This window comes from Cotesia glomerata, unplaced genomic scaffold (genome assembly GCF_020080835.1).
Source record: "Cotesia glomerata isolate CgM1 unplaced genomic scaffold, MPM_Cglom_v2.3 scaffold_50, whole genome shotgun sequence".
Taxonomy (NCBI): domain Eukaryota; kingdom Metazoa; phylum Arthropoda; class Insecta; order Hymenoptera; family Braconidae; genus Cotesia; species Cotesia glomerata.
This window is the reverse complement of record NW_025404127.1, coordinates 33,127-47,449: the sequence shown is the minus strand read 5'-3', so window position 1 is coordinate 47,449 and position 14,323 is coordinate 33,127. Positions and strand designations below refer to the sequence as shown.

Genomic DNA, 14,323 nt, shown 5'->3' with positions numbered 1-14,323 from the left:
TTTAAAAAAATCATCATAAAAGCTTTGTTGTAAATTTGAAAAGTTCTATTATTTGAAATAAGAGATAAGTGTATTTGTTTGGATTTCCAAAACTAGAATACAAAGAAAAAAAGTCATAAGTCATAAAAAAGATAAATTTAAATAATTCTACTGGCACAAACTTGAATATTTATCAAAATTACTGTTTATAACTTTGAGATTATTTGAGTTCAAGACAACAAATTTTTGTATCTATCATATTTAAGCAATTTCCTAATAATTACAATTCTCAAACTAATTTACAGTCATATCATATTTCAAAATCTCGCCGAAGATTCGAACATAGACCAATTATTCTGAATTTCATTAAAATTCAAGTGGAATTACATGCTAGTGAACATGATAACAAGGTAAATTGTATTTCTTAAAAAATCTAACGATCAGCATCCAAGTATAAATGAAGTTAACTCGTACTTCAAAGATAATAGTCAATCAAAGAGAAGTAACTGAACTACTTTATTTATAAAAAATAAGTAATTGGTTAATTGAGATCATTCCTCTCACTGCCTGAAAGATGAGTGCTTGAAAGATCTTCTGAAAATAACGAACACATATTTATTAAATATTCATAGGTGTATAGTATACCTCAGATCTGGTCTATATCGAATTTTGATTAGTACAAAGCCTATAAAAAATTATCTACAGTGGGCCTATTAATCCACTGTCTATAGTATACAGAAACAACTTTTTCATTTTCCTTTTTTGGCAGTATTATACATCATTCATGCATATTATACATCATTCCCAGTATAAAACCAACAGACTTGTAGAACGATGAAATAAAATTATACTGTTTGATGGAGCTGTACTTTTTTATTTTTTTTTATTTTATTTACATAAAATTTCAAAGTTGAGTATTAACATCATCAGTAACTCATTGATATTCTATTCATTGAACTTTTTTTACCTGTTCGTTAGTTTTGAAGCAGATCTACGTTAGTATAAATAAATCTTTATTTTAAAAAGAGAAAATATTGTTTGCAGAAATAATAGTCTTTATGAGTGAAATTTTTTTGTGATTGTATATACTTATATATGATTTTTTCTCCAGTTAGTGATAAACCATTAATTATTAACATCCCGCCTTGAAAATTAAAACTTTTCAGAAGTAGTAAGTCACTGATTTTGAGAATGCGAGTTTTCATCATATTTCAACGTTTTGGGGTCCTAGGAAACCGTTCCAACTATTTCGGGCTAGACGTCCGGCCGTGAGTGTGTGTATGAGTATGGATAAAATTTTGTCGTACGACTTCTTTAAAACGAATCAATTAATTGAGATGAGCAACGTAGCGTTCTAAAGAATTCATTGAGACTTATATTAAGTTAGATTTTGAAGTCATTCGGTCAAGTCATTTAAAAAATATTCAAAAAATAAAAATAATAAAAAAATTTCTTTAGTTTTTCTTAGATATATGAAAAATTCTTTGGCTAATCGACTCAAAGTCTTCTAAAGATTTTTGTGCTTAAAAAACTGCATCGAATGCCGTGAAGCAATTCGAAATTGAGCGTATTCAAAAAAGATATTGCTATTTGTAAATTTTAAAAAAATTATCTGAAACAGTTCTCAGATTTTTGAGCTCTTTAAAAATTAATTAAGGGATTTTTCGGATCATTCTGGTTCTCTGGCACTCGAAAAAAAAGCAAATATTAATTATTTTTTTTCACAGAAACTATTATAAATATCGATATAAACTTAACTTAGTTCTTCACATTATCTTGAATAACACAAAAAAAATCGAACTATTTTTTTTTATATTTTTTATATAAATAAACAATGGGTGAACGGAGCTTCTCCAAAAATTGGTATGTCGCTGATGTAACTGTTAACTTGATAACGCCTTATCTAAAACACAAAAACCAAAATTATTTACCTTTAATATATAAGTAGTTATGGCAGAAATTATGGACATTCCGTATCAATTACATAAATTCCGTATCAATTACATAAACCAGAATAACATAGTTCTGAGATTAACGCATTTAAAATTTGTTTAATAAAAAAAAATAATCTTACCTAAAGTCAATCAGCGATGTCGACACTGTACAAAATCCCTTCAGCCTGTTAAAAAATTTGATTTTCTTTCACTCGAAAATCCTCATAAACCTCGTAAAATAATATATTTACAGTGGTTCGATCACTTACAAATTTTAACACAATATTTGTAGATATGTGTACTTTCGGAAAATGTAAAAAAATAAAATGATTTTTTCAAAAGTTACAAATCAGAATGATCCTTTCATATGAAAATTCTCGAGCGTATTGAAATCGGATAAAGCGGAAATTTTCAGATTTAAGTACATCTTATCATTAAAAATTTTTATAACGAAAACACATTTATTATCTTTGAATAATTTGGAAAACTACTCATAAAATGTAACTTATTAATACTTATGGCAAAAATTTCCAACTTTAATATTCAAACCAAGTTAAAAGGATGAAAATAATCTATTTGAAAGATATTTTATGAATAACTATCAACTTTATCAAATATTTAAATAAAAAATTTTTTTTCTAGGTCAGAAACTTTCAATTATAAAAGATCTCATATATCTTATCATATTTACAATTTACAGAAATTATTTAAACAATATGTAAAATAATTAATTTAATTTCGTTTTTAATAAATAAATAAATTATCACAGAATAGTGATTTATATTTTTGAAATATATATAAAAAAACCGGATATTGTTACATTGAGATTAATAGAAAAATATTTTATTTAGAGAAAAATTAGCTTAAATGATTTATTTAGTCAGTAATTTTTTATTATTAATGTTAATAAGTATAATCTATTTCTTTATCCTTTTGGTTTATGACTCACTAGTACTCATATACTTGATTATACCTGATAAAAATTTTTTCTTACATACTACTAGATTTTTAAGACTTAATGTAAAGTAATAATAGGTGTAGAAATAAAAAAAAATGAATAATTTTACTTTAACAACTCATTGCTTTAATGTTTTGTAATACAATAATATAATTAGAAAAAAAGAGAAAAAAATTATTTTTAAAAGAATAAAAATCATAATTTGGAATGAAGAGACTCGTAATCGAGGCGGGATGATTATATTGCAGAAAGTATCAATGTTCATCACGGTGAGTAGTCAAAACGTTTGATACTGACGAACACAATGTGTGGGTTAAGCCGAAGAGATTGTTTCTTTCTTTTTTAATTTTTTTTTTTCAATTGAATTCGAATATTAAATCGTGAGTTGCGATCAACATTATACTCGACGACAGTCTCAACATTCTCCTTTAAGGTACGACGAAAACACGAATGCGTGCAAGTTGATTACAATTATTAATTTTCTACAATCTAAATCTTTGAATACACTACATTACTTGCTGTTATTACGAATTACAATTTAATTTTTTTCATTTCATGTTAATAATGTTAACTTCAACGTTTCTATAAATTTAAGTAGATTTTGAAGATTTGTGAAGCTAACTTTTCATGCACTCAAAGATTAAAAATATATATTTATTACCAAGTTTTAAATTTAGTATATTTTATAGCATCAATCTCTTATCAATGAACTGTATTGTCAATGAAATTAAGAAGCTTTTCAAGCTCAAGATGTTAACCAGAGCATTATTATTCAAAATCCAAAGACAATCAGCAACGTAAACAAGAGATGACGTGATTTTAAAATTAAAGATTAAAAAAATAAAAATAGAATATATTGTACAATTGAATTAATTGATTAAACCCTTAGCCTTAAATAAATCGCGCATAAGCCCCTTCAAGTACCCGATCTCTCGCTTCAACTCACAAACTTGTTCCTTGAGTTTACCATTGATTTCTTCTAACTCATCTTGTTCGCTAACGATCTCTTTAACCTCAAGCTTCTTTTTCATACGATAACGCGTGGCTGCATTCTTATTTTGTTCCTTTTTACGATTCTTTTTATCATCGATCGAACGTGCATAGGGCTTACTGCGAGTGCGGGTTGTTTTCTGATTACGTTTGCCATAATTGCTGTTCCTACTGCTAGCCTTGCTACTGCTGATAGATGAATCTAGAGTCCAATCAGGATCATCAACTGAATCTTCGGAGGACAAATAGCTGCTGACAGTGCTATTTATCGGACTTGTTGGTGACATTGATTCGACACATGATCTAACATATTCATCAACAACTGCTAATTCACTTGCCACATCACCTGCCAGTGGTAATAATGATACATTTTCAGCATTCCATTCGCCAGATATTTGACCAAGATACGATGCATCACTTTTATCAATAGATTCTTCTTCAATCACTTGCTGCTGCTGCTCCAGTTGTTGTTGCTGTTGGTGATGTTGTTCTTGTTGATTAATGAGATTAATCGAAGGGGGAATTACAGCAGTATCAGCAATAGATGGATATGTAAATTGAATATTAGATAAAGTTGTTGGGTCTAAATTAACAAGAATCTGCTGAGAATTAACTGACAATGAGTCAGAATGTATATACGGTGGTGACTGCGGCGGAGTCAAAGCTGAACTGCCCGAGGGGTAAATCATTTGGCATGATGATTCTACACCACCAAAAACAGTTTCCCATTCTTGTAAAAATGATTGTGTTGTTGGCGCTTGTGGTTGAGAATAAACCACTGGCTTGTTTTGAATACATTCTGATGTTGATAATTCATCAAACAATGATTCTGGTCGATCTTCAAACCAACCAGGTAAAGGCTCTGTAAAATAATAATAAAATAATGATATTAATTATTACCAACAATAATACAAATATTTATCAACTTTTTATTAATTAAATAATTTGTATTAAAGTAATTTATATTCTTGAGTGTCAGAAAAAAATGCGGTAGATCATAAAAATTATTACTCAGACAATTAGAGGGAGTGGCATGGCTACAATAAAATTAACATAAAATTAAATAATGTTGTTATTAATGCGTCTAGTTTTAAATCGAGGAAAACGAGAAAATTGAAAAAAAAAAAAAAAAAATCAAATAAAAGTAACTATCAACGTCCATGAGACTTCAAGTACATCAAGCTTATATTAATTAGATAACACTAATATCAATAATTTATATTTCTTTAAGCCATTATTTTTTTTATTATATTTGTGCTAAAGTGGTGAAATTTAAAACTAACAGAGATTCTATTTATCTAGCTTACTAAAATTAGTAGATAAAGTAAGGTACAGATATCAATTATATTGTAATTGTGATTAACTAGTTAACAAAAAAAAAAAACTATATGTACCAAGGTTACAAGAAGTTAAATAAATGTTAAAATGTTCTCGCATTAGAAACAATAAAAATATAAAAAGCTGTATAATAATTTATCAATATATGCTAATATAGATATTAAAATTTTATTTTTAATTCACTATATTATTATAATGGAAAATTTTACTTATTCCTTTATTGTCTGCAAGGGTTAGTGAGTAATTATCATATTATCATTTGTGAATAAACAATAAAATAAAATCTAGGCCAATGACTGTTATTATAATTATTAAATAGTAGTTTTAATATTTATTGTTTTTGTTTATATTTATGTATCATCGATCTAATTATCAACTAAGATCGCAACCCCTTGTGCAATAATAATCACGCAATTAATATTTATCACTTTTAACCTAGTTAATTATGTCAAAACTTTTAAGCTCTATAAAAAAGTAACAAATAAGCTTTAATTTAATGTCTATAAAAATAAGGTAAAAAAAAATGCATATTTTACTATTATGTAATAAAAAAAATATTGAATGTCTAATTTTATTAATGATTCGATTTGTTTTTTCAAGTTTATTAATTAACATTTGTGATAATTTATGAGTCAGGTTTTTATTTTAATAATAATTGAATAGATTATATTGCAACACTTAATCTACATGATTAAAAACTAGTCTTCTAGTTTTTAAACTGCAAAATTAATGTCAATTCACAATAGCTCAAAGCTGTTTAGCATTTTGGTAAGTTGGAATAGTATTGTTTGATTAATAAGTAGAAAAAATATTATTTTTTAAGGTGCTCTTACGTCAAATAATAAATAGTACGTATTTTTATATTAAATTTGGAATTTTAAATGTTGTAAGTCGATAACCTACTGAGTATATTAAGTGAAATTTGACTAAAGGAGAGAAAGTGATGTACGAAATTTTTCATTTTGCGATTAAAGACTTTTGAATTGGAATGAGTTATAAATATAACTTTCGATTTATCTTCGCATTATGAAAGAAACAGTATATTATATAAAATAAAAGAAAAGAAAAAGAAGAAGAATAAGACATACCACTATAACACATCGTAGCCATTATATTTGCTAATTTTTTTTTGTAGTTTTCCGAATAGAATTTGTGTAAATATTGAAGAGTTCGAAAAATTAATTAGCAACAGCAGTAGCAGCGGCAGCAGTAGTTTCAGTAGTTTTATGTCAAACGTTTGTTGAGTTTTCAATAAGTTATCCAAGATTAAAAATAAAACTAATTTTAATAGTAATAACAATAATAGTATAAACAATAACAATAATAATAACAATAAGGCAGTGATACGAGAAAATTTGTCAACTTGGAAAAGTAATAATAATATCGATATTATCAACGTCTTTTCACTAATTTTTGTGAATTTACAATTATTTCCCGGTTCCACGTGTATAGATACGCGAACTGCATGCTAATGTTTAACATAAATACACTGCAACATTTAGATGGTTTATTAAATACACGTATCACTTTTGAAGATGCCAGTATCACCAGATTAACTATTGATAGTCGTACGTATAAACCAGAAATTATGAGTACTTATAAGTGAGTTAATTAAATTTTTATTTTTTAAAGATTACGTCGACGAAATTATAGCACTGTTTTTTAAAAACTTTTTTGTCTTTGTTAAAGATAAGAATATATTTATTCAAAATAAAATGATGTGTATTCTTTCATCCAAGTGTAATTAAATTTAAGTTGGATAAATAATTGACGCAGGTAACAATGCGTAAACACTCAAGTTATTAGTATAGCAGCACACTAGGTAGATAGCGTCAAATAAATTGAACACGCTGATAAAACGATTGGTCTTTTACGCAGAAACTTGAAGGCGTGTATTGCGGAAAGACAACTGATGACACGTGACAACTACTTGTTCAAGTGTTAAGTTATTAGAATTAAATATGTATGTATATTTATTTTGTTGTTGGTATTATTAATATTACTATTATAACTATTATTATTATGGTTATTTTGTTTTATTGTTATTATAATGACGACAATAATAATAGTAGTAGTAATTGTTGTTTTATAGGCAGAAAATATTCTCGAGGTATGTGAGTAGCAATGACGACTTAAAATGACTGACTTGGTGACAACGAGCTGTCGAAGTGATTAAGTTTATAGTAGTAGGGGAATCATAAAAAGAGAACGAATGAAATGAATAAGTATACTGCAATCATCAGAAGACTGTGTGTAGTTGACCCGAACGTTAACAGACTACCGTCGCTGACTCCAACTTATCGTTGGACTTTCCCTTCACACTTATGTATCTCATATACAAATACATACGCAAAAGATTATTAAAAGACTTTATTCCATTACTTCAGTTTGGATTGGCTCGTACTCTGTTCCGTTTTAACTTAGTTATACCGATTTCTCCCAACTTGTATCATATGTATTTCCCATTACCGCTCGATACGATGCGATACCTTGGAACTTAACTTGTTCCCTAAAGGCTAACCAGTTTGTCCCACTCTTCAATATCTTATGGATTTTAAAATCACTGTAATAAAGCTACAAGTAGTTTAACTATTTATAAACACTGTCAGCATTTAAATTGGCTCAACGTATTAAATCTCTTTAAATTGATTGTATATATTTGACTTTGTTTAGCGGTGGTTTTTCGATTATTTCAAATTATATTTCATTTTTTGCTCGGTTTTTTTTTTAAACTTTATTGGGGTTTTTAAATTTAATTTTAAAAATCTAATTCAGTAGCTATTAAAGGGACCCGATAGCCTCGAACTTTCAAAAAATCGATTTTTTTTTATATTTCAGAGTATGGTTTATTAAGAATATACTGTTAAATTTTTGTAATGATATTGACGATATTCAAGTTTGACAGCTTATTTAGCAGGTCAGCGCTGAAGCAGATACAAGGATAAGTATAATTATTTAAAACTTTAAACTCATTTATCTCGAAACTACTTTTTTCTTGCGCGGTCCGAGGCAAAAAAACTGTTCGGCTGATTCGTCTCAAATTTTACTCAATGTTATTCAGTACAACACGGTCTATTTGTGGAACTATAAAAAAGTTTTTACGTTGAATATTTCTTACTTTTAAATACAAAAAAAAAATTTTTTTTAAATAAAAAAAAACGTAAATTTCGGCAACGCGCTATTTTGTCTTTTTTTTTTTTTTTATTTTAGCCCCACAAATATCTATACTCACAATGATCAAAAATTTCTTTCATTTTTTGTTTTCATATGAGTAGAAGAGCCAAAACTGAACCAAGGTCCATTTTTTTAGGACAACTTCAGCGCTATTTTTAAACAAATTGAAAGATTACTTTGTAAATAATATTTTTATATACTTCTAAAGTAATATAGCATATTGATAAAGTTTAAATAACATTGTTCATTATTTTCATTGAAAGAAAAAAATCTTCAAGTTTACGGCCTTCAGACCTCCCATTAACATTTTAAGGACTTCAAAATAATAATGATATAAAAAAAAATTCATTTGTATGATTAATGATAGTTTAGCGGATAAAGTAATTTAAAAAATCATTAAAAATCACTAAAAATTTTTGATAACGTTGAAAGTTTTTGAACAGTGTCAAGATTACTCAATGCTTGATAAGATATGTACATACTGTAATGAAAAATTTTGGTAAAATTTATTCAACTTAAAAAAAAAAAAAAAGAAAAGTCAATATTTTGAAAAGGCATGAGGTAAGTTAATTAAATTTTTACCTTCTTTAACTAATTCATCCAATTGCTCTAAAAGTTTGCTAGCAACTTGTGCACGCGTTGGATTTTCGTCGTATAATTCAGGATCAAGGACATCGTTTACTAATGTTGAGGATTGATCGTCGATATAGATCCAATCGTCTTCGGCTTCACCTATTGAAGCCCCACTAGGGGAATCTGGCTCCGCCTTCCATATCCAGTTCTCGTATAATGACATTGCTGGTATGATTGCAAGTCTCTTCTAAATGTATCGATAATTGAGAAAAATAAATTTGTCGCGTCGCGAGGACGTAACTCGAAAAGAACGCCATTGTGGCTCTGTAAAAAATTTAAATTTATTTAATTCATTTGTTGACTTCGAAATTTCTACTATTAATATTAATAATTATTACGAGATGGTGAATATTAGTATCTGCATTGTTAATCAGTTTATAAATCATGTATTCTAAAGTTTAATGAGGTATTTTTTAGTTACATTATAAGTTATAATAGATATTTAATAGTTTTAACAATTAAAATCAATTTCAACACGACTTATCAATCGTTTGACGTCTGTCCTGATTACTTCAATAAAGACATTTTAAAAATATTCTTTAGACTTTTATCTCACAATTTTATTTGAAATTTGGTAGATTTTTTTACTATTGATAACTCAATGGAAGTAAAATAAAATTTGTTATAAGGTTGAAATTAACAGCCATCTGTTGATATTTGATATATTAATTTAATAACTAATTTTTTTAAAAGAAAAAATCACTTGTAGAAATTTTAGATAACTATAATTGCAATTTTTTTAAAACATTTCTTCAAGACTAATTTATTTTGTAAAAGAAACTAAAAAATGGTCAGATGTCTGCTAATTTCAGTATCATAAATTGTTAATTATATAAAATTAAAGTATGGAACAAATATTATTTACCAAAAATATTCTTCTTATTTAAGTAAAAATTCTTTTACTCAAATTGTTTTCTCTCAAACTGATTATTATTCCATCAACACGCATCCATCATACACACATATTTTTGTTTTTGTCTTTTATCTAAAATGTTTTTTTTTTTTTTTTTTTTTTTTTCATCTAAAATAAACATCAAAAAAATTTTGAAGTAAGGTAAAAGCCCCAATAGATGATCATGTACCAGTATATGATCACTCCATGTATTTGTATACCTATATTTATGAATATAGATATACAAATACATGGAGTGATCATATACTGGTACGTGATCATCTATTGGGGCTTTTACCTTACTCTAATTTAATAGTGAAAATGGTTTTAAAAATAATAAAGCTAAAAAATATTATTTTTTTGCCCTCCGGGCGGAAAGTGGCAACTTTCGTCCCGCTGCGCTAAACTAAGTTGCCGCTTTCCGCCTTCGTCGGACAAAAAAATAGTATACACTTCTCGGGAAGTAAATAAGAAAGCCTCAGATCACATGTTTGTTGACCTCGGCTTCGCCTCGGCCAACAATTACATGTGATCTGAGACATTTCTTACTTTACTTCCCTAGGTGTGTAATATACTATTTAATCGTTAAATGGAGAAGAAATAAAAGAAAAATTTTTTTCTTGTCATTGAAAATAAAAAAGATGACACTTTTGAGAATTTTTTTTATAAAATTTCAATTCTAATAAAACAATTTTCATGATAAAAAAATAAAAACTAAGCGCATGTTCGAAAAAAAAAATTTCCTAATTTGTTTTTAAAAATCTAAAAATTCCAGATGTCTGTTAACGTAAATATTATTATTTTTTTTTTTTTTAGAAAAAGCCGCAGGTTATTACTCTAATCGTTGCGCAGCAAGTGTGTCGACATATCGCGACACAACTTTCTAATTTGTAAAAGTACACACTTTAAATGATAAAAACAATAATAAGTTATTATTTATATTTTAACATCCCTCAAATTTATTTACACGTATCAGATACATATGTTTATTTATATATAAAAATATTGAAAAAAAGTGATGCAATCATTCAATGGCACAGATTTTCTAAATATTTAATTAAAAAAAAAAACCGTATTTAATGCATATTTCCATCAAGACATCAGTATAGTAATGACAAGTGATTACTGATAAGCTAAAACAGTGACTCGATAAATATATGTATTATTAATTACATATGTATTTAATGTATATATTTAGTTTATTTTAACACGAGGCGATGACTCACGAACACAAAATGGCGGACACATGATCGAACTTTAAACCCGAGCACAAGAATTTTTAGTAACAAATTTTGTTAATTAATGTGTTATTATTGTACTTACACCATGATTACTTTTGTTGTAAAGGCACACTTGCGCGTGCAAGCCGGAATCCGACTAGTTATTCATTTTCACAGTCTTTAGAACGAGGAAAAATTTTAAAATACGTCTGGTTTCGAATGATCATGGATGATGAATAAGAAAGAATAATGAACTTGAGTTCTTCGACGGTGAATACGCATGTCTGGGCCACGTGATATTCTCCGAAACTCTGAAATACCGTAATTAATCCCTACTCATCAAATTTTTTATTACTTTTTGTACTGTTATCAAACCTTTAAAACTTTCTAAATTAACGTCAATATTTTCTATTTTAATATAATATTGATTTTGCAATCATTGAATTCAAATTATCTTTTAGAAAAATAAAGAATTAAAGAAAATAAAGAAAGTAAGTATATACACGAGACTACGATAATATAGCATAAGAATTGACCGGGAAATTTTAAATTATGAATTAACTTGGAAAATTCGATTCTAGAAAATAGCAATATTTCTACTATGACACTCTTATGAAAAGTTTTTAATAGTTAAAAAAAGCAAGTAAAAATTCATGAAAATTCTTCACCGACAGTTTTTTTTTCTATTTCCACTCTAAAAGTAATTTTTTATAAAATCCATCTCACTGGTTCTTGTGGCTCGTATGGATAGAGTAAAAAATTATTCAGTTTTCCTTGCTGCAATTTAATAATATGTTTATAAAATATTAGAGAAACAAATTTTTTTATTACGTAAAATTGATGAAAGAATATATATCTGATTGAAATCTTTATTTTGTCGTAACTATAGTATTTATAAAAATTAATAATAATGAAATTTAACCATTGTAACTTTATTTGTAAATTTATTATAACTAATGTAAATTTAAGCAATTTAACTGTAAGTGGGATAATGAATCTGTCCAGTGGAAAAATTAGTGTTTCCAATTTTATCGATTACGATATTTTGTAATTAAGTTTTTCTATATTGAAAGAGAAATGAAATCATATTTCTATACGTACCGCTTTTTTTAAAAATAAATTTAAACTTTGTTGTAAGATTTTAGATTTAAATTATTATAAATTTATTTTGCACCTTTTTGTTTTTGGTGATAAAAACAATTAGAATAGATAAGATAGTCCAAATAAAACATTACAACTAATATAATAATTGATAATTAATAAATAATTAAATGGTTTAGTGTTAATGAAACAATAAATATAGATTTTATATTTTTTTTTATTATTTCTCACATTAATGATTTGCTCAAATTTTTTTTTCTGAAGATATTTGCGCAAAAAATATCGTCGATTATGATTGTACATAAAATGTGCAAATGGACATTCAAAATTTTAATTTTTCTGTACGATTATTATATATTATGCGCCTCTTTCTCACTTATTTTTACTTAAAGTAAATCATTGGAATCAATTGCATATTCCTTTCCTTGTTTTTAAATATCAGTTTGTCATTTCATTTTGTAATGTAGGTTTATAAAAATTACTCATAGATTCCTATAATATAATTATAGTATAACTACTTTATCATTCATTTACCCTTTTTAATTTATTTTTTTGTAACAATAATTATTTATTTATTTCAATAATCGTTACTATTAGTTCCGAAGTGAGACTTATGATTATGTTTTTTTTTTTATTTTTTATTGTTTTTCATTATAGAATTATTGTAGAATTTTTTATCAACTTCACTATAAATTTGATCTTGTATTATCACGAGTAGAATTTTGCTGATTTTCTGAAAATAATTTGAAGAACACTTCATGACAGTGGCAATAAGCAGAAAAAAACGACTTTTATTATTATAATAATATATAATTATTTTTTTTTACCATTAAAATTTTTCTTTGAAAATTAACATCTCAATTAGCCTACTAACGAAGTTCATTTCAATAAACAGTTTTTGTAATCATCAGCGTTTTAAAATAATTATGAAAGTAAATAAAAATTTTACATGTTGTTTGAAAGGAAATAAAGTAAAAATAATGTCATAGAAGAATAACTAAATCGAACACGTAGTGGCAATTGCATAAATATAATAATTAATAAAATTACGTTGTTGAATGAAATAAATATGATTTTTTTTTTCTAAAACAAGAGATTAATGAAAGAATGTACAATTTATTTTTAATATTTATATCTATTTATCAATTCATACAGACATATTCGATTTTCATAGTTAGTAACTATTTATTAGTATATATACTTCTACATTTAATAGTTGTTATTTATTTATTTATTTATTCATTCATTTATAGATTTATTTACTTATTTGTTCGTTCATTTGTATGAAACCCTGAGACTACAATTCTACTGTCACGACAAACTTTCGCTTAAAGTAAAGAAGTATCTAAAAATAAAGCTTATGAAAATAACTTTTAAAAAAAATGAATGAAATAATTCTTAAATAAAGGTATCAGTATTATTATTTTCAATAACTATTTAAAATAAATTTTACGATATTGTTAAATACGTAAATATGAGTAATTAATGACTTCTCAAACAAATTGGTTTATGTGTGCTTTTAGTGAATTCTTGAAGCGTATTATAAATGAGACTGACTCAACGATGTGTTGAGTTTATGACTATCTGCAACAATAATTATTAAAAATAACCTGTGAGCACAGTATTATTTATGTTTTATGCACTATGCAGTAACGCGAATATCACAGTTCAATAGAGAAGCGTCTCAGCTTCGGAAAATTAATTTTACAGAAAATAAACTAAAACATATCACTATTAATATTTATGATTTGTAGATGTAAAAATGAAAGAAAAAAATGGTGAAAAAATGATAGAATAAAATTTTGATTTTTTAATTTTTACTGAATATATAAGCAAAAAAAATATTGAAAGAGTTAAAAAATGCCAATTGATTATTAATCATAGTTCATTTTTTATTCGCCGTGGCTCAAAAGTCGTATTTTATTTCATTGCAATTTATCATTAAAAATTTAATTTATTTCTTGCTCTTAACTCTGGACATATCAAACACACAAGTCTACCATGTGGTTAATTACTCAATATTGACCATTCAAATAACCTAGTCATATATAATTCATTAATAAAGAAAACTATATGAATATAAATATAAGTTTGCATTAAATCA

At 26.2% G+C, this 14,323-nt stretch overlaps 1 protein-coding gene across 2 annotated transcripts; it reads right to left on the bottom strand.

Moving 5' to 3' along the window:
- Positions 1-3,201: 3,201 nt before the first annotated feature.
- Positions 3,202-11,378, bottom strand: LOC123274647 (activating transcription factor of chaperone). Of its 2 annotated transcripts, XM_044742359.1 has the most exons (3): positions 11,222-11,378; positions 8,956-9,270; positions 3,202-4,723 (listed from the first exon to the last, which is right to left on the bottom strand). In XM_044742359.1, the coding sequence occupies exons 2-3, from the start codon at positions 9,167-9,169 to the stop codon at positions 3,741-3,743; spliced, it is 1,197 nt and encodes a 398-aa protein (XP_044598294.1). In that variant the 5' UTR covers positions 9,170-9,270; positions 11,222-11,378; the 3' UTR covers positions 3,202-3,740. The 2 variants fall into 2 exon arrangements, with proteins under 2 accessions (XP_044598294.1, XP_044598295.1); XM_044742360.1 differs by lacking the exons at positions 8,956-9,270; positions 11,222-11,378 and adding an exon at positions 6,288-6,851.
- Positions 11,379-14,323: the final 2,945 nt, after the last annotated feature.

Bases quoted from the DNA above. Each gene is read 5' to 3' on its own strand.
- LOC123274647 (XM_044742359.1), bottom strand. From the start codon at position 9,169: ATGTCATTATACGAGAACTGGATATGGAAGGCGGAGCCAGATTCCCCT. The intron at 4,724-8,955 runs GTAAAAATTTAA...ATTATTTTACAG, and splicing joins GGATGAATTAGTTAAAGAAG to AGCCTTTACCTGGTTGGTTT.